Source organism: Cornus florida, unplaced genomic scaffold (genome assembly GCF_030987335.1).
Source record: "Cornus florida cultivar Cherokee Brave unplaced genomic scaffold, ASM3098733v1 CherokeeBrave_3.0.0_Hap2_Chr11, whole genome shotgun sequence".
NCBI lineage: Eukaryota > Viridiplantae > Streptophyta > Magnoliopsida > Cornales > Cornaceae > Cornus > Cornus florida.
Window position 1 is genome coordinate 128,910,602 of NW_026775581.1, and position 21,769 is coordinate 128,932,370.

General features: G+C 32.8%; 2 protein-coding genes across 2 annotated transcripts; one reads left to right on the forward strand and one right to left on the reverse strand.

Moving 5' to 3' along the window:
• Positions 1 to 2,767: 2,767 nt before the first annotated feature.
• On the reverse strand, positions 2,768 to 3,221 carry LOC132282118 (uncharacterized). Its single transcript, XM_059783740.1, has 2 exons — positions 2,910 to 3,221; positions 2,768 to 2,815 (listed from the first exon to the last, which is right to left on the reverse strand). Exons 1-2 carry the CDS (start codon positions 3,219 to 3,221, stop codon positions 2,768 to 2,770), a joined length of 360 nt encoding a protein of 119 aa, XP_059639723.1.
• A 7,379-nt stretch (positions 3,222 to 10,600) lies between these two features.
• LOC132282478 (phospholipase D delta-like) lies at positions 10,601 to 20,807 on the forward strand. Its single transcript, XM_059784182.1, has 10 exons — positions 10,601 to 11,868; positions 13,784 to 13,900; positions 15,493 to 15,687; positions 16,601 to 16,900; positions 16,979 to 17,047; positions 17,257 to 17,404; positions 17,873 to 18,021; positions 18,435 to 18,596; positions 19,505 to 19,705; positions 20,331 to 20,807. The coding sequence occupies exons 1-10, from the start codon at positions 10,951 to 10,953 to the stop codon at positions 20,625 to 20,627; spliced, it is 2,556 nt and encodes an 851-aa protein (XP_059640165.1). The 5' UTR covers positions 10,601 to 10,950; the 3' UTR covers positions 20,628 to 20,807.
• The last annotated feature ends 962 nt before the right edge of the window (positions 20,808 to 21,769 follow it).

Here is a 21,769-nt window from a genome sequence, read left to right on the forward strand (position 1 = left end):
GGATACTTCAAGTCCCACTTGAAAAAGGAGACAAGTCCTGTCAAGCTTGGGACTCGAAGTGAGGGCATTTTGTAGATACTAAAATTTTAGTGGACTTTGGTTTTGACAAATAGGCCCATTAAATATGGGCCTAATGTTTAATTAAGTTATTTAATTGGCCCAAGTTTGGTCCACTTAAATTATTTAATTAAGCCCAGTCCAGATGGTTAAATAAAAAGAATAATTATTCCTAATAAAATATATTTGGAATAATTATTTTTAAGGATAATTATCATAATATATCCGACCCGGCCCAGTTATGATATTTTCCTTATCAGAGAGAACACGTGTCATCATCCTATGAATCCAAGAAGCCTATAAATAGAGGCCTGGAGGAAGGGAGAAGGGACACAAAGTCAGAATTCAGAAATCTAGAATTTCAGAGAGAAATACAGAAACTTTCATCCCTAACATCCAAACCCAAAAGCGAATAACACTAAGCACATCAAATAGTGTTGTTCTTCATCAAATTCCACGGTGATCAACAACAAGCACAGCCAAAGACGTGTCGTTCTTCATCAAATTCCATGGTGATTCAAGATCAAGCCCGTGCAGCCCTTGGATCCAACCAACCAACAAAAAAAAAAAAGAGATTTAATCAAAGGACCAGTTCTTTCTTTTGTAAATAATATTACAGAGGATTGTACCTCAATTTCTCAAATTAATAAAATTATATTATTTGCTCCATATTTTGTTTCTATTGTAGACTTACAAAATTTGTGTGTACAAGATGCAAACTGAAATTTTAAGTCATAATTAGAAAAAAGAGGAGGTGGATAATACCATCAATCCATTCAAAAAACAAAATAGTACATTAATAAATGCTTTGCCATGACTTTCCTTCAGTGCTTTTGATAATCGTATTGCTTTTGAAACAAAAAGGGGCCTAAACCTTTTTCCTTCAGATTCTCTAGAGCCTCTTGACTTTGCTGCTTTATACTCACAGCTAGCTTTATAGCAAGTATTGTTCATTATCATAGTGATTTTAAAAAATAAAAATAATTTTTTTTATTATACGAGACTTTTGATTTGTGCTCCTACATTAGAAATGAACTTGGATATAATTGATGCATATTCAGGTTCTTGAAAATTACTCAAGCGTTAAAAACGTTGTAGCCGTTACTTTCTTGCTTTTAATAAAAGGTGGTCGAGAATCTTCACAAGAATATCGTAGGTGTGTCTTTTTACTTAAAATAAATAAATAGCCTTTTTACTTAAATAGCTTGACATTGTTTTTTGACAAATATAAAAACAATCAATCCTACTTGAGTATATAGGAAAAACACTCTTCTTTTGGTACATGAAGCAAGAGAGATTAAAAACAATAATTAAAGAATAATATCTTCAATTATTAATAACATTTGTCGGTCTTGTACATGAAAAGCAATTTCCTTTCCTTTGTACTAAACCAAACGTAAATGGCATTGTATTTTCTCAACTCACTGGATAACGTGGAATAGTTTAAAGTGAGCATGTTAATTATGATATTATTATTATTATGCTCATAGTGGATTACAGGATGGAGTATACCTATTCTCTATGTTTTAAACTTATTGGAGAATCATGTATCGGTAGTACAGAACAAGCATGTCATATACAGATTCCTATCATACTTGTGATGGATTCTTGTTATATTTGTTATGGACTAGTTGGTATTTACATTCGTTATTAGTATTATCAACTGCTGGATGGTATGGAATGTATGCACCGGTATGGGACGCTGGCGTATTAGGTTTGGACTAGCTTGAAACGCTAAGTCCTACCTATATCGGAATAAGGGAACGGATTATATAAATAAAATTCTACTTATATTTAAGTCAAAGAAGCTGCATAAGTTGAATGACTAATTGGATTACTTGCTATATATGTTAAGTTAAAGAAGCTGCACAAGCTGAATGACTAACTGGACTTACTTTGGATAGATAGGACGGACTTTAAATATATGTTTATGGTACCGTGATCTGAGCTTGAGCCTCAGATTCGTCGATTAGGGAGCGTATATGCAGTAGGATGCGTAGCTGGATACGAGAGATTGAGGTATACCCTGTTAGGTCTAGGTACTCATGCACACCTTTGGGTGCGTTTTCGCATGTTGCTTTCTATTCAGGTTGAGACCCTCTCATAGTCTAGTGAGAGTTCTGTAGTGTGGATATACTTACGTACGGGCTATTAGCTATTGTTGAGTTGCTTAGGATGTATATGCGTATCGAGTCTCTGCTTGGATTGTAGTAGGTTAGAACTTGTTTGTGGGTCTGACCCACTTCTATTTTTCAGGTACTCGTCAGTTCTAAATTTAGACTTAATCGTGCTGAGCAGAGACTACTACTCACTCTTCCGACGACGTAGGATTTCTCTCCATAGTTTACTCTGGATGTTCTTTGAGTAGTTTCATTTTAGTTTGGATTTTTATTAGAGGTCCACTAGAGATGGATTCTCTAGTTGTATAAACTACTGAAGGTTGGATTACCGAATTTAAGTATTTATTTTTAAATGATTTTATTTTAGTTTCTTCCAACTGTTAATTATTTCTTATTTCATTTTGTATTCCATGTTCGTTTTTAAATATTAATTGTTTGATATTCTCTCGAGTTTGGGCCTGGACCTGATCAACCCGTGTCTCAGATTTGAGGGGTATCACACCATGCCACTCCACTGGGCAATTATTCTACTCCCAGTGCACACAGTTGATAAAACCAAGCATACCCAAGAATCTTTTATGCTCTCCTTCTTAAAGTAATCGTACTACGTCGGCTTCGTTGGGTGGGCGCATATTTATCTGCATACATAACAATAATAGCATTATAAAATGCCTTCAAACATTTAATGGCAGTGCTCTTACCGATTTTAATATACTCATCATAATGATTTACTGCACAACCATATACGAGTATACGAACAACAATTTTCATCTTATTTATAGAAGACAACCCCAAACGACCAGTCGCATCCTTTTTTTGGACAAAGTAATCATCATAAGCTTTGACATCATTAAGGATACGAAGAAAAAGTTCTTGTTGCATCCTGAATCGTTTGTGAAAGTACTCTGGTGGATATGTGCAACTCTCGTCGAAGTAGTCTTTGATTAGCTGATAGTGGCTTCCCTTTTGGTTACGATGAATGTAACGCTTCTTATTAAGGACTTGAAATACTTGCTCAACTATCTCTAGCCTCACTGAATTCATAGTCTCATAGAATTCGTCTTGATCATGTTGAATCAACGCTGCAATAGAGTCATCTTTCGAAGAGTGTGATGAGGAAGATGAAGAATTATAGTATGCCAAAGGAAAAAGGTTGTGATGTAGAAGCCATTGGAATTTCAAAATTGAAAAAGAATGTTAATGATATTTTGTTACAATGGAGAGAGATAAATGTAGTGATGATTTTTCAGATGAGCAAATGAGTATAAATTATATAAGATAAAAAAAAATATAGGCTTTTGGAATATAACAGTTAGAAATATACTCGTTAGGAAAAAGTTTTTTTTAAAAAAAAATAATAATAATATATATGTTTTTTAGAGAGCGAAAATCCGGAGAGCTTGTGCCTGTTTCTGGAAAGTAAAAGTTGTTGATTTGGCTCTTGAAAAAGCTGAAGTGGCATTTTTGGAAAGCCAAAATTCGGAGAGGCTGGTGCGGATGCTCATAGTCGGACCACTTTGTCTGACCCCATGGATGTGATACCCCTCGGATTTCCGAATGCGGGTTGGCCAGGCCCACGCCCGAATACCCGAGGATATCAAAACAAATTGATAATAAACAAACACAGAGTACAAAAGAATAAAGAAGAATAAATAAAATGCTGACAAGAAACTAAAATGATAATCTAATAATAAACCTCATAATATATTTCCATTAATTAATAAACTCTTCTGATACAACTGATCTTCCAAAATACAACTCGGGAATCCATACTGTGTGGACCCATAGAAAATCCAAACTAAACAAATGACAGTAATCTAAAACAGGAAACTGAATCATAAAGGAACTCCTATGTAGCATCGGAAGAATGAAGTAGACTGATCCCCGCTCAGCACGAACAACCTCTACTCGTGACGAACACCTGAAAAATAATGGTGGGTCAGGCCCACAAACAAGTTTTACTGTACTACAGTCCAAGCAGAGATTCGATACACGTATACATCCTAGTCAATCTAACAATAACTAGTAGTCCGTATATATATATACACACACTAAATGAACCTCACTAGACTATAGGGTTGTCTCAACCTGAATAGTAGGCAACATGCAAAACGCACATATAGTGGGCATAAGTACCTAGACCTACCAGGGTACACAACTACACTATATCTAGCTACACATCCCTGACGATATACGAGCCCTAATCATTGATCCTGAGACTTAAGCTCATATCATGGCACCATACTTATATATATAAAATCTAGTAACCATCCTATCTAGTATAAATTAATCCTCCATAAGTCATTCAACTTGTTCAGCTGACCTGACTTGAATATAAGTAGGACTTAACATTTTAGTTAATCCATTCCCTTATATAATAAATTAATCCTCCATAAGTCATTCAACTTGTTCAGCTGACCTGACTTAAATATAAGTAGGACTTAACATTTTAGTTAATCCATTCCCTTATATAAAATAGGTAGGACTTAACTGATAAGTTAATCCATCCCTAGAATGCCACCGTCCCATACCGGTGCATTAAACCACACAATCCAACAATTGATGTAACAATTAAGGAAATATATCAAACATTCTATAAATAACTATGATAAATATGATATCAAGTTATCACATAATAGGAATGACTTATTATTTCTTTAAACTTCCTATATCATATGTGCTACACAAATTGAATCTTATACATGATGATATTTTATTATACCGTTAAATAAGAATTCTCTATATCCAATTCATCCTACACATTTAATCTCAATTGCTAAAATATTTTAAAAGATTAAATCCATTCGTTTGTTTAAAACATTCAAATAGCAAGCATCATTATGATTGAGTCTATTTAAATTTATTAAAACCCAAACCTAGTCCCTATTTAATGTTCAGGAATCCTAGGCATGTTTCTACGTTCCATCATTACACAGATATGAAAAATACATAATTTAAACATGTAAAAATTCACATAAGAAATTAAATCAAAATAATGCATTTTATCAACTCATAACACAAGAACAGATATGAACCAATTTCATAAAACTTATGTTCTAACCCAATTAAACATGTATAATTATTTAATTTTATGTGTTTAATAAATCCTGAAATTTCCTAGGCATGTACAGAAACACGAATCAAAGGGAAAGAGATAGAAGAAGCACTTGCCTTAAACTTTTGGATCGAAAGTTAAACTTCTTCTTCCTTGATCTTCTCTCTACAGGATTTTTCTCCTTATTCCTTCCTTTTCCTCCTTCCCTCTCTAACACTATCTCTCTAGTATATATCACGTGAATATTTCTAACCTCCTTTTACAACATATAGCTATATATTTATAGGCTAAATAAAATAACCCTAACCCTTTTCCCAATCCAAGTCAACTAAAAAAAAATTAAAAATAAAAATATTAAAAAGGTAAGCAAAATATGTTACGTATATAATTTATGTATATGTTTATTAAATAAATAAATTATACACATTCCATTATTTATTAATGGATTATCCAATAATATTTAAGTTACCATAATATTATAAAGTAACTTAAAACATAACACGTATCAAATCTATGTATTTTTTTTATTATTTAAATAAACATATACATCAGATTAAATATTACTACCCAAATTACCATAAAAGTAATTAATAAATTACTTTTTCTTTTATATATATATTAAAAAAGGTAAGTAAAATATGTTACGTATATAATTTATGTATATGTTTATTAAATAAATAAATTATACATATTCCATTATTTATTAATGGATTATCCCATAATACTTAAGTTACCATAATATTATAAAGTAACTTAAAATATAACACGTATCAAATCTATGTATATTTTTATTATTTAAATATAAAACATATACATCAGATTAAATATTACTACCCAAGTTACCATAAAAATAATTAATAAATTACTTTCCTTTTTATATATGTATATAATATATATCTATATGTATACATACATTATCCATGGGTAATAATTCATACACATTCAACCTCTTATCCAAGTAGTCTATGGGACCCAATTGGTTGGCCCATTACTACTAACTATAACCATAAAAGAAAAATAAAATAAAATAATAAAAGAAAAGAAAACGTTTAATTTACAATTTATCAAAACACCATTTAAGCACATAATCTAATTAAACAATTAACACATAGACAAATACAAATAATACATAGACACATAATCAAATAATCAAGTAATACCTAATTCAATTAAACACATAAGCAATTAGTCAAATGATTAATTAAATAATTAAAAAATATAATTAAAACAAATAAATAAATACCGAGACTATCATTTTAAAATTAGGGGTATTACAATGGACCACCAAGAAATTATAATAAATTAGGTAGTCTCGGGACTATCATGTCATTTTTGGTCCTGGGCAATCTTAGCCGTCCATCTAAAAAAATTTGCCCAAAAAGATTACACTTTAGCAAAACCTTTACACATCAACCTTTTTCTCTATCTACACCGCTGATATATGAAGCGACACCACCATCCTTTTCCTTACCAAGGCGAGACGAGAATCTAAGGATTTTAGTATAGTTCAATCGACAATTCTCTGCATCAAAGATTCTCTATGGGAATTGACGCCCTGTATCGTTGAGCTCCGTCGACGAGCTGTTCTTGAACGGGCGAATATGGCCGATAAAACAGTTGAGGAGATCTTTAAAACAATTGAGGGGTTCTTGGAGGATGGAGGTGTCGGTGAAAGGCGGCGTCGATATGTCGACGACGGAGGAGATGGTGTTTGGTTGTTCGCCCCGGCGTTCGGTTGATAAAACGCACTTGATGTGAAGAAGGCAAGTGAAGATCAGTGGTGTGGCTGGCAAAGACATCCTATCGTTGTCGTTGGTGACGTGAAGAAGGCCGGTGAAGATAAGTTAGGAGGAGAAAGAAGATGGAAAGGCTGATGTGTAAAGGTTTTGTTGGTGTGTAATATTTTCGATTTTTTTTTTTAGATGGACGGCTAGGATTGCTTAGGACCATAAATGATGTAGTGGTACAGTGACTACCTAATAATTTCTTAACCCCATGACATTGAGAAATTATTAGATGTTTCAGGTCCATTTGACATGTGGTGACCTAGTTAAATCAAGATCATTGTTGAGATTTCTTTGTAATAGATTAATATACTTTTGTTGGGTCATTTTTTCAATCGAAGAGCCTGAATTGAATTGGTCCACCAAGTGTCTATAGACCTGGACCATCCAATAATTTTTGACATCCTAACTTCATTTATCATGCTTATCTAAATCCAACCGCTTTGAATTTGCAATTTCTCAATTAAAGTTAGCAAGAAAATTCTCAAGACGAAGAAATAGGGCTGCAACTCGGGTAGGTTGGGCGGGTTTGAGGTATAACTTGAATCTAACCCACCATATGAAATGTAACCTTATCTTTAACTCTAACTACTTAACCCGAGCGTAGCCTATCCTTCTACTTTTAAATTCGGGCTTACAACTCGGGCTTATATTTTGGGTTAATTCGGATTACTCATATGGCTAATCTTCACACCAAAATTTTAATATGATATTGAATTAGTTTTTGATTAAATTACTCTCTTAAAAAAAAAAAAAAAAAAAAAAACTTTTTGTAAATTTTTAATAAATTACAAACAAATTCTTAGAAAATTAATTATCCTAAATGTTAACCTACAATAAGTTAAGATTTAACAAAGGAAGTTGGAAAAAAGAAGAAGGTAATCATAGTTTAAGTATTATATATAATGTATTTAAAATTAAAAATATATATGAAAATAATATTAGAATTCAGGTTCGGGTTTACTCGAGTTGCTAGCATCTCAACCCAAGTCCAATCCTAATTGTAAAAATAATTGCCCAAGCTTGGAAAAAATTGAGCTGAGCTCGGGTTGTCCAACCCAAGTTGCATCTCTACAAAGAAAGCTATCTCTCTATGATCACTATATCTTCTTCAAATGCCATTCATGACCTTTAAATAAATAACCTACAAATCGACAATTTAATTCACCAACAAATGAAAAGAACAGTTTGAACCGAGACTTTTAACTTGTGCTCCTACGTTGGAAATTAACTTAATTGATATATTCACGTTCTTGAAAACGTTAAAAAAAAAAAAAAATAAAAAAAAAAAAAAATAAAAAGCAGCGTTGTGTATAATGATATATTTTCACTTAAAAAAAAAGGGGGCTTTGGAGGATCTTCATGGCGTGTCTTTTGCTTAAAAAAAAAAAATACTCACAAATTTTTTTTTTAAACAACTAACTCACTCACTCGTTTAGCTATTAAAAACAATTTTTTTTAAAAAAAGAATAATAATAAAAGAATAATATCTTCAATTATTAATAATAATGTTGTATATGAAATACAATTTCCTTTTCTTTATAGTAAAACCAAACAAAAATGACATTTTCTAATTATTAATGATGTAGAGCACTTCATAATTTATAATTAGACAATAAAGTCACCGTTCCTGTATGGGCAACATATTTATTTTAGCTTTAGTTTGAGGCATTAATCATTTCATTTTTGGTGGCGCACTTTGTCGTATATGAAATACAATTTCCTTTTCTTTCTACTAAACCAAACAAAAATGACATTTTCTAATTATTAATGATGAGAGGGTCCCCTCAAGCTCCCCTTCTCTTAGTGGTTCTCGAGGATATTTCTCATCTGCTTCGTGTCTCTCGGGTTTTTGTCTTGTTTGGATTCCCAGGTCTTGTAATGATGTTGCACATGCTTTGGGTAAACATGCTCTTAAAACTAAATCTTCTGATTTCTGTTGGGAGGTGTGGCCTCAGATTTCCTTTCTCTTTCTGGTTGAGGCTGGTAGTTTTTGTTTTGTTGTTTTGGTTTCTCTCGTTGCTTTTGGTTAAAAAAAAAAAAAAAAAAAAAAATTAATGATGTAGAGCACTTCATAATTTATAATTGGACAATAAAGTCCTCGTTCCTGTACGGGTAACATATTTATTTTAGCTTTAGCTTGAGGCATTAGTCATCTTATTTTTAAGATATTTGGATGCACTAGATATTTTTCAGATATTTGGGTGCCTACCCCGTGAGTCACAACCTCTTCTATTATTTATGGGTTTTAGTGGCGCACTTTGTATGACCCATATGACATCCCAAAGTCATTTATCACGTTTATCCATCTAACCGCTTTGAATTTGCAATTTCTCAATTAAAGCTCCCAAGAAAAATGCTCATGACGAAGGAAGAAGGGTTCTCTCTCTGTCTTCACTGTATCTTCTTCAAATGCCATTCATAACCTTCAAATAAATAACCTACAATTTAATTCACCAACAAATGAAAAGAACAATCGTTTTTAGTAAAACTTTGTTTGAATTGAGGAACTTTGAGAGAAAAAAAAAAGGGAATGATAGTGTATATTGTGTTTGGATGAGAAAAATTGGGTAGAAAAAAAAAAAAAAAGATTGGGAAGGATTTGGCGGATAACTATCTCTTCAAATTTCTCAAATTGTATCCCTCCAAAATTAATAAGATTTGAAGGGAAAGGAAACTAAATTAAGTGACATTTTTATTACGGCAAAAGTAACCTTCAAAATTAGATACACAAAATTTTTATTATATTTAAGTCTTAATAACATAACAATATCTAAGGCTACTTGGTCCATGCAGGTCGCTATTTCATCTGTTCTTCCCAATACGGATGAGAAACACATAATCTTCCTAGCTGGAAGCAAGGGGCTTCCGTTATCTGTACCAAGTTCACTGCGGTTCATTTTCCGAAAAAACAAGTTCACTGCAGTTCCAAATCTTCACACCTTTTATACCCAAGTTCACTGCAGTTCCCACCCAACCTTCACACCTTTTATGTGTGACCCTATTGTTCATATTAACCAACTGTTAAAGGTAAAATATTTAAGGGCAAACACAACCAAAAATGTAAAAGGCTAGAATTTCTTTTAAGACAATATCCTAAAATCAATGTATAAAAGGGTAAAATATTAATTTAATTATTATATTTTTTTTTCTTTTCTCTCCTCATTTTATCCACAAAAATATTATTCATTTTTTTCTTGTGGCTCCTACCTATCCAAACATGAATATAAATTATAACTATATTTACTTATTTATTATTATTTTTTTTTCCTAATGTTATGCTTTCTTTTGTATCCAAACAAAGCCTAACTTCTTTAATAACTCCCATCATTTGCCACACAAAATATAATTGGTGTGTTACAATTTGAACTATTTTCATCAAATCTAATTTTAAAGTATTCATTTCATAATTATTTGCCTGCATTGCATTTTTACCTCATATTTTAATAAAATATTTATAGTCTATTTACAAAATCAACTCAACATATAACAATTTATTTTTTTAACTATTTAAAATCCATTAAATTAATTTAAATTTTATAATTGAAATTTTAATTAGGTAAAGATTAACATATTTAAATTTTTTGTAGTTGGTACAACAGCAATCGCTTCTCAAATTTCCACTTTCTCAATCCTCAAGCCGGTTACACTTCATTTTTCTCCATCTCTCGACGTCGATATATATAATTATATATATACTCACATATAACATTATCTCGAGCAATCCAAGAGGTTGGATCTCTGCAACAAGAAATCTTTCGAAACTGTGATCCAACCAAAGAAGCAAACCGAAAGCCCTAATTATGCCTTCCCTCAACTTCTTCTCTGTTTTTGCTTCTCTCTGACACTACTATACTTCTCTCTGCTCGGTGTGTATAAATCTCAGTGTGAATAGTGATTTTTCTGATCTATACAGTGCTCAATTTCAGTTCTAATGGCGGAGAATTCATCATACCCAGAGGTGTATTTACACGGCGACCTAGATTTGAAGATCGTGAAATCTCGTAGTTTACCCAACATGGACTTGGTGTCCGATCACTTCCGCCGTTGCTTCACCACGTGCGACGCCTGCCGCGCACCTTCCAAATCTGAGTCCAAGCGAATCGAACACCGCAAGAAAATCATCACCACCGACGCTTACGTCAAGGTCTACGTCCCGCAAGCCACCATCGCCCGGACGCGTATCCTCCGCAACTCGCAAAACCCTGAGTGGAACGAACACTTCCACGTTGCATTGGCTCACCCGGTGGTGGAAATGGAGTTTCAGGTGAAGGATGATGACGTGTTCGGCGCTGAGATCATCGGAGTTGTCCGTATACCGGCGGTGGATATCGCCACCGGCAAACACATCAGCGATTGGTTTCCGGTTCTTGCTTCAAACGGTACGCCGCCGAAGCCGGACACGGCGTTGTACCTCGAAATGAAATTCACGCCGTGTGATGAGAATCCGCGGTACATGGTGGGCATCGCCGGCGATCCGGAGAGAAGGGGCGTCCTGAACACCTATTTTCCGCTGAGAAAAGGCAGCTCTGCGACTTTGTACCAAGATGCTCACTTTAGCCGTAATGTTAAGCTTCCTGAGATTGAATTGGACGGAGGAAGAGTGTACCAACACGAGAATTGTTGGGAAGATATATGTTATGCTATCTCAGAGGCTCATCATTTGATATATATAGTTGGTTGGTCAGTCTACCATAAGGTGAAGCTTATCAGAGAGCCAACTCGGCCGTTGCCGCGAGGCGGGGATTTGAATCTCGGTGACTTGCTCAAGTACAAGTCTCAAGAAGGAGTTCGAGTTTTGCTGTTGGTTTGGGATGACAAGACTTCACGTGATAATCCGCTGTTTAAAAAGGTGAGAATCTTTCTAACACACCATTTTTTTTGTTTTTTTTCTTTCCAAAAAGACAACTTTACTCTCATTTTTTAAATCTATTTTGATTCAAAATATCAACAAATTTAAAAGACAAATTTGCCCTCATTATATATATATATATGTGTGTGTGTTTGTGTGCGTGTGTATGAGAGAAAGGACACCAATTAATGGTGAACAAAAAGCTTCAAGTTCAACTGTAGACCTACATATATATATATATATATATAATATAGATCACACATAATGAATAAATCTTTAGATCATACACATTATATATGTAGAAGACTATGATGATTCCTAGGGCCTGGATTTGAAAACTTACCATCACTCAGTGGAGATTTTATTCACTAATGATTTGCATACAAATCTCTCACTCTCTAACTCCGAATATGACCAGAAGCCTTTAGATACAAATAGTGTATGTTAATAAGGAATTGATAGAAGGTTAATGGTGTATAAGCCAAAGGTATTATAATAATATATTATTATTGATCGGTAATGGTGTATATTTACTTTATATTCGGTCTTTTTCAATTTATTTCTTAATACAGAAATATTTGCTATAAAAATTCAATTTTGCGATACAAAGCAAAAAAACATTAATTTTATTTGTTTCAATTCATTATCTTTGTTGAATCTTAAAAAAAAAAAAAGTTGAGTTTTACATACGGGTGTTCATTCTTCAGACAGAGAAAGAGGGATAACATATAAATATACATGTGTGTGTAAAAAGAGAGACATGTTAGAGAGAAAAAGAAAATATGGAGGAAATGGGTCTAATGGGGGTAGAAATGTCATTTTATACAGGAAACAATCTTTTTGTATGACATAACTAAAAAGTAACTTTTGGGGTGTGAGTGAAAAACGGATCAAACATTTATAACGTGGGTGATAGTAATTTTCGAAAAGTATTTATTTGGCCAAACCCGAGGGAGTGTAAGTAAAATTAACCCTTAACAATGTTTAGTTCTATGCAAACCTGTTTGTTGAAGGAATGTTCAATTTGCATTGCAATCATAACAATGAAATTTATATTTGGTTTTTATTTCTTTTTAAAGTAAAATGGAGTTTCTTCCTGCCAATCACAAAATTGCAAGGGCCAGACTTGGAATGCAATTTTTTTTTTTGTTTTTGAACTATCTTTGTATGGATCCTTCTAAATATGTGAAGTAGATTATTGGACACATGACATCTTGGTATGTGTATGGGATATGTGTTTGGCATGTTTGTGTCGAGGACAATATCCGAAAAGTCAACACCATAAAATTTGTAAATAAAAACTGGGCATTATAAGATACGTTAAACACTTTATGATGAATAAAATTCCATTTTGTTGTAAAAATAAAGTAACAATATTAGAAAGCATGAATATTTAGATGTGCTCACATGTCCCTGTATTCGTGATTTTGGTAATCATGTTCTTAGGCATGAATATACACACACCTGACACGTATCTTGACTCTGAGTAACAAAATTATGAAGCAGTTATCAGATGGAATATTTTAAAAAATCAAACTTATGGAATATTTTTATGTTAGCAATTTACGTGTAACACTGTTGTATTGATTACTTGCACAGGATAAATAGTGCAATGCTTTTCTATCAGAATAGTCCTACCATTACTGAAATGACTATCAGATTCTAACAGGAACGTTTTGGGATAAGGCCCAGATGACAACAACAGTTACATAACAAGAAAACTCAAATTGGGTCATTTCCTTTTTTGAAAAAAGTAAGACCCGAGATGACATCTGTATAACAGGCTTAAGTAGTTACATTACTGGTTTCTTTAATTTTGCACTTATGTTGTTCATGTGCCAGTTACTTAGAAATTATTGTTTGAAGTTATTGTGGATTTATACTTCAAGTAATTTTGAAATGGTTTATGATGCAGCAAGGACTAATGCAGACACATGACGAAGAGACCAAAAAGTTTTTCAAGCATTCATCCGTCACTTGTGTGCTGTCACCTCGTTACGCCAGCAGTAAGCTTAGCTTTATCAAACGACAGGCAGGCTTTTTTCTACTCCCCCAGTAACATTCTTGTGCTAGAGATGTATTACTTATCTTTGTTATAATGTACTATTGTTCCCTTTTTAAATTGGTTTGCTCTTGTTGTCTTAATTGTACAATGCCTAGAGATATATGATACTGAAAATGAAGGACCTGTTTGGCATTTTTGATCTAAAGCTTGAATAAAATACTTTTAATAATTAAAGTACTTTTTAGTAACAATATTGTTTAAAACACTTTTACTACTAATTTTACAACAATGCTCTTTAATGGAGTGTTCTTATATTTGACAAGTGTATGACTTAAAAAAAGAAGGGAGAATTTTTTTAAAGAAAAATAGTTATATAAAATGTAATTACTCTACTTAGAATATAGTTTTAAAAGTTAGAAATTTTAGTTTCATTCAAAAGGTCTAGTAAGCTAAAATCTCTATCATTTAAAAGTAGTTTTTTTGTTTAACAAACACATTTAAAGGCGAAATTTTAAAATAAAAGCACTTTTAAGTGGTTCATCAGAAATCCCAAACAGGCTTGAAACATGGATACCTCTACAGGAGACTCGTATTCAGTATACTGATACGAATCAAATATTCGTGATTATGTGTCGAATACTTCTTAAATATATCCATATTCATTTTCAATTTTTGAGCGCACATCATATACTCCTTGATAATTAGGTACATGTCTCCGACATGTCTTGAACATTGGCATGAGGCATTTCTAATGCAGCATAATAGTTAATAACTTTAATTGCTGTTAGGAAACTATAACAAGGGTTTCGAATAGTAGGAGTATTTTTTAGAGAAGAAAGACTTGTGATTTAGTAAGGGTAAATTGTATCAAATTCAGTCTCAAGTCAACATCCATGCAATTTGATCCTGGGTTGTCTTGTTAGAGCTTTATTATGAGTTAGAATGTTAAAATATTAGTGTATCTTTTAGTATGTATATATATGCTAAACAGTGATTTTTTGTTTGTATAGCAACAACAAACAAAGCCTTTTCCCAGCTACTTGGGGTTGTCTACGTGAATCCTAGTTTTCTATCTTACTCTATCTAAGGTTATAGCCTCAGTCATGCCACATGAATCCATTTTTTAATATTTATGTGTACATAAATATGTGTGTATAAAAACAACTTCATTTCCTTACCCCACCTGTTTATTACTATTTTAGAATTAGTTGTATAATTGTCTGTATCATGTTTGTTATTAATTCTTTAATCAAAGAATTTGTTCTGTGTGTGTGTGTCTGATTGATGAATAGAAAAATATACTGGGTTACTGTAATGGTTTGGTGTTGAATGATGATGATTTGCGTCATCTAACAAGCTCAAACCAGACAAAGAGATGTTTATGCATATAATCTCTTTTTGCATATTAAGGATGCCGTGTTTATGTTGATTATGATCAAAAGAAGAATCCATGCTGTTATGCAATCACTTATTTTCACAATGATCAATGTAAACAAATAAGATTCCTTTAGTGGTTTTCGATTCATCAATCATCTATACAATGTTGAGAACTTTTTGACTTTATGTAAATATACATGTTTTATTTTCAACTGAAGTTTCTTTTTGATAATTTTGTCCAGGTTGTTGGAAATGCCTTTACACACCATCAGAAATGTGTGCTTGTAGATACACAAGCATGGGGTAATAATAGAAAGATTACAGCTTTTTTGGGTGGCCTTGATCTCTGTGATGGTCGCTATGATACACCTGAGCATCGATTATTTCGTGATCTTGACACTGCATTTAAAGATGATTTTCATAACGTTACATTTCCTGTGAGTGACGTTTCCATTTTGATCCCCTATGTTTAGCAAGAGCAATTTTTTGAACATACTGTTTTTATTTATATGTACATGTATATAAGAATATATCCAGAATAGGTGCTACTAATATTTTCCATATCATGTGTTGGACTCTGAAGTGAATTGGTCTTGTGCTAGTGTATATTTTTCAATGGTGTTTCATTTGTAGCCTTAACCGGCACCATTATCTACTTTAAGGATATCTCCCTTTCGTCTTAGAACTAATTTCACTTGTGAATTTGCTTAGGTTTTAAATCCATAATGGTTCTTTTTTTCTTTTCCTGAATTTGCAACAGGGGAAGTCCTTCCTGACCCATAAACACCCACAACCTCATCTCTGTAGCTTACTGTTTAAAACGTCCATCAAGGGCTCCAAATATAAGATTATGTTATGCACATGTCAATTTGATTTGTTGAAAAAGAAAATATTACTGAGTGGTCTGTATTGCCAAAGATGAAATGACAAGTTTTGGGAAAGAGTTTTGCACGCCATGAAATCACATCATAAATTTGAAATTAGATGATTTAAATCAGATACTGATCTACGAGGCCTTGTTCACATAACGCTGTTTAAGAGAGTTGTTATTGACATGTCTTTGGAAGTCACTTTTTACTTGATTGAGTTGTTGCTTGTACCACTGGAAGAGGGTATACCATTTTGAGATATCAAAAACTTTTGTTATCGTATGTCATATCTAATTTGATGTTTCTATGTTGTATTATGTGGTCCACAATGGTAAAAACAATGTTTCTGGACTGTATTGTGAGTTAGTAAACTGACTTGCTGCATTTTTATTTTTTTCCAAATATATTTATACTATACAAGTGGTTTTGATGCTTTTGTGCATGTTTGTTCTTTTTTATTTTTCTTCCTTGCTTATATTAGGCAGGAACCAAGGCTCCAAGGCAACCATGGCATGACTTGCACTGCAGAATTGAAGGTCCTGCTGCATATGATGTCCTCGTAAACTTTGAGCAGCGTTGGAGAAAAGCAACAAAGTGGTCAGAGTTTTTTAGGAGGAGAACTCACTGGCAAGATGATTCTTTGATAAAGATAGAACGTATCTCATGGATACTTAGTCCTACCTTTGATGTTTCAAAGGATAGAATTTACAGATCTATTCCACAGGATGATCCCCAATTATATGTCTCCACTGAAGATAATCCTGAAAACTGGCATGTTCAGGTTGTATCTTGCTCTCTCTCTCTCTTGTAAATTCCCTTGTTTTGCCAAAACTTAACAAGTGTCTGTGATTTTTTACAGTTTTTTCGGTCCATCGATTCAGGATCTCTGAAGGGCTTTCCCAAAACCGTTGAACTTGCTGTGGCCCAGGTTGATTAAATAACTCTTTTTATTTTCATTTTATCTTTTTCTATGTGTATGTTTCTGTGCGTGCCTGTTCATTTTTTTTCATACATATCACAGTTTTTATGGGATGAAATTGCCAATGCTTCAAAGTAATAACAGGACTTTTGATTGATACTTTAGTTTATCTTAATACTCTGTATTTCTTTGTACACTGACATGGTTTTTTACTGTAGAACCTTGTCTGTTCAAAAAATTTGATGACAGATCAAAGCATTCAAACAGCATATATCCAGGCAATCAGATCTGCTCAACATTTCATATACATTGAGAACCAGTATTTTATCGGATCATCATATGCATGGCCAGACTATAAATATGCAGGTCAGAATCACATTCTCCCAATACAATGCCACATTTGCAGTACTCAAAATTTACAATAAATTATTGTGCAAGAGGAACATTGACTGCTTACAAATGAATGTATGCTTGGGATCTCTGTTTGAAGAAATTTATGTATGGAACTAGGCTAGCTTCTAGAAATTTTCTGTTTTTGTTCAATAAATGGTTGGACCAGAGAACGGATCTTTTCCATGATTTTTCTTTTTCTTCATGTTTTTGTAATTAGACCAATGCTTATTCAACTGCATATAGCTCCCTAAGCTTAATTAAGATCCTCACATAAAAGTTACAGCTTGTTCCTTTTCCATGATTTTTCTTTTTCTTCATGTTTTAGGATCGTTGAGAACTTTTCTGTGCACCTATTTTTAGAAAAAACTAATCCAATAATGCTTTTTTCCCCCTTTTTTGGGGGTTTTCTGAGGTTAATTGCTTCCATGTTGTTGTGATTAGGTGCTGATAATCTTGTCCCAATGGAGTTGGCACTCAAAATCGCTAGTAAAATTAGAGCTAAGGAGAGATTTGCTGTGTATGTTGTCTTACCAATGTGGCCTGAGGGTCATCCGGCTTTTGCTACCATGCAAGAAATTCTCTTTTGGCAGGTAGCGTGGCTTTGTATTCATGAACTAAATAAATTTGAAACAAATTAATTTTTTCAGAATCATATAGATATGGGTTTTTATTTTATTTTTTATTTTTTATTTTATTTTTTATAATAAATGATAACTCCGAATAGACATTTTACTTGTCTTGTGATTCACCCTCTCTCTAGCAGCTTATAATGTTCTCTTTACCACTTTTAACAAACAGTGCTGTGTTAATTGATACTTTTCTGCTCAATTGGCTTAATTTGTTTATACCGATCACAAGTCTACAATTTGAATTGATAATATATTATCATATCATAAATAATTGGTTAGATATTTGGAAATATTTTAAAGAAAGATACAAGAAACATAACATAGACAAGACACGAAGTTATTGTTAATGACTCGACTGTTGGCTTTTTTCACAGGGCCAAACGATACGAATGATGTATTCAGTTGTTGCACGGGAGCTTAAAGCGTTGCAGCTTGAGGACTCTCATCCTCTGGACTACCTAAATTTTTATTGCCTTGGAAATCGAGAGAAATTGCCCGAGGAAAAGTTGAGCGAAGTTAATCAATCTTCCGCTAACGTAAATCTCTTTTCAACTGATTTTAGTCTATTACAATATGAAATACAAACAGAACTAAAAACAATTGTCCTTTATTGGTGCACCTGACAGTATATAATGTCCTTTTAAAGGTACAAATCCGTAACAGCAGTAATGCTCTAACAAAGGAATCAGCAATAATATGTTTTTATTTTCATATTCTTATTCCACATGTTTTAGGTTTAATATGATTATTATTTCTTTCCTTTTTTGCTTAAGGCATGGCACAATTTACTCTGTAAATAGTAAAAGTATACTTTTATATATATATATATATATATAGATATAGTATTTATGCACTTAGTTGTTTGTAGTTTATTATATCTTTGCTGGTCGTAAAAGCGCAAAAGAAGAGAGGTCATCGACTTTTCTTGTTGGTATCTAATATTGGCAAACACCACATTATCTTATTTCATGCCCAACTCCCATAAGGTGCTGAGTTTAGTTACGTACTCGCTTAACTAAGGTATTTGAGGCCTGTAGATCCTTTATATTTGATTCTGCCACTATTTTGAAATGGACATATAATTATTCAGTGGCTAAAGTAGTTGGAAAATTAACTAAATACAGTTTCTGACATAATATTTTACATTAAGAAGCCACATCTGTCTATTTTCTTTCCGCCACTATGAGGCCATTTCTGCAGATGGAAAGGTATTTTCTATAGATATATGTTACAGATTGTTTGTATTAACTTTCCTTTTATTGTGTAAATGTCGTTAATATATACATGTCCATGTTGCCGGGTTCTTACCATTCATGCTATGGACGCAGTATAGTACTTTAATCATACTTTTCAATGAGTGGAAGAGTTTATATATGTAGCATGAGTTCTGATTATAATATGCTAGAAATTTATGCAGTTGGTATTAACTCAAATGTACTATCAGGTCTCAAATTCATGGAAATTTCAGCGGTTTATGATTTACGTGCATGCTAAAGGAATGATAGTTGATGATGAATACACAATAATAGGATCAGCCAACATTAATCAAAGATCTTTAGCTGGTACAAAAGACACAGAAATAGCAATGGGTGCATATCAGCCCCATCACACTTGGGCTGAAAAGAAGCGACACCCTCGTGGCCAGGTTTGGTTACTTGTTCTCCTTTGGCATGTCTTCTTTGTTTTAGAAAATCTGTAATTTTGTTTGGCTTCTTTATGTACCGCTGACCATGAAGAGGTTATTGATACAAATGTTCACTCTTTTAAATTTGTAATTTGCAAAAAACCATAGTGGGTTATAATTGAAGTTTTCTTAAACATTTTTCTCTACCTTGCATGGCTAGAAGTGGCAATGCATATTAAATGGATCCCATAGTTTACCCCATCCCTTTTTTATTTTTATTTTTATTATTATTATTTTTTAAATTAAGAAAGCCTACTAGAATTCCTGTTAGGAAGTCCAGACTTGTAACAAAACCGATTTCTGCACTTATTGAAGATTATAATTTGCTTACTATATTTGAAATATGCTTTTATACAATTTTCTATCTTAACTTCAGATCAATTACTCAGATAGTACATTTGAAATAACTGCTTTAACAATTACATGCTTTCTATAACACCATTCTTTAATTTTGATATGATTATAAAACTCAAGTAATCATTTCAACTTTATTTTGGATTCTATCACTTAAAAGATCTTGTTTGGCTTGTATTCTACTGAAAAGCTTCCTTCATTATGTGGTAAGCATTTACATTCGTGTGTGCAGATCTATGGACATAGAAGGTCATTGTGGGCTGTGAACCTTGGGATGGTAGACGAATGCTTCGAGGAGCCAGGGACACTGGAGTGTGTGAAGAGAGTAAATGAGGTGGCTGTTAAGAACTGGGAGAGATACACGACCGAGACTTTTACACCATTGGAAGGCCATCTTCTCAAGTACCCTATACAGGTAGATGCTGATGGGAAGGTAGGTCCTTTACCTGGACACGAGACTTTCCCAGATGTTGGAGGTAAAGTATTAGGATCTCATTCGGCCAGAATTCCTGATATTTTAACAACATAGTCTCCACCCGTTTTGTGTTCACAAGTGATGGACAGAGTGAAAATGGTTTTGTGTATCTTTCACGTAATTAGGTCTTTTTTGTTGTTTTGTTATTTTGGATTGTATGCCAGTTGGTACATATGTAATAAAATTACAATAATATTGAAATCGAATGATATTTTGTAAGTATTTTGGTTTGAATTGATACATGTTTTATATTGTGCTTCTCAACTGGAAGAAGTGGTTGCACCAGTCTGCAGACTATGCATTTGCAGATAAAAAAAATGTGCCGATGTAAATCCATACATGTTTAATTAACTCAATCACTGTGTAGTAAAGTAAGCGCTTCCCAATTTTCTCTCTCTTAATATGGGAGAAGACAAATGTGAAAAAGGATAATAGGATTAATAGGAGATCTCCTTTATAAATTTTTATCTCTCTTAATATGGGAGAAGACAAATGTGACTATTAGGTAAGTTTTTAACTATAATAATATGAAGGTGAAGGTTAATAATAATATATACAATTAGGTGGACCAAATTTGCTCTATAAATTAAAATACTATAAATGGTAAGGGGTATAATGAAAAAAATAATTTAAAATTCTCTATTCCTTTTTTCCCTTAACAAACACAATAAATTGTGTTCCATCAGAATAAATCAAGATCCTCTTAATGGTGTGATCTCTCTCCTCTCTTCAAATGAGAGGTTGAGAGTTTGAATCTCACTAACAACATATTATGGATAATTGATGTGTATTTGTTTTAACTTAAATAAGAAAAAAAAAAAATTTCTAATAATCCTCTCAAACACAAAGATTTGTACTGGACTTTGAATTGCATTTTAAATAGAAAAAACAAATGAATGAAACACAATTACAATCAAGGGTGTACGTAATACCTCTATATAATTGATGCAAAACCTTTGTATAACACATTTAATTTAAGATTAATAATAAATTATATTGAGATGCAAAAATACAATAATTGTACTCCAAAAAATATAACACCTTTGTATTGATATTATATATTTTTAATGTAATGTGTTGCATACTCCATTTAAAAGGAGCAAAATTTGCTAATTTACTTGCCAAAAAAAAAAAAAAAAAAAGAAGAAAAAAAAGAAGGCATTCAGCATGCTATCCGGCCCAACTTAATAACTCTA

What these genes read in the sequence shown, in the direction of transcription:
- LOC132282118 (XM_059783740.1), bottom strand. Translation starts at nt 3,221, where the DNA reads ATGAATTCAGTGAGGCTAGAGATAGTTGAGCAAGTATTTCAAGTCCTT. An exon ending in TACTCGTATATGGTTGTGCA is followed by an intron (nt 2,816 to 2,909) that starts GTAAATCATTAT and finishes TTATGTATGCAG; the next exon opens with ATAAATATGCGCCCACCCAA.
- LOC132282478 (XM_059784182.1), top strand. Translation starts at nt 10,951, where the DNA reads ATGGCGGAGAATTCATCATACCCAGAGGTGTATTTACACGGCGACCTA. An exon ending in CTGAAAACTGGCATGTTCAG is followed by an intron (nt 16,901 to 16,978) that starts GTTGTATCTTGC and finishes GATTTTTTACAG; the next exon opens with TTTTTTCGGTCCATCGATTC. An exon ending in TTGAACTTGCTGTGGCCCAG is followed by an intron (nt 17,048 to 17,256) that starts GTTGATTAAATA and finishes TTTTTACTGTAG; the next exon opens with AACCTTGTCTGTTCAAAAAA.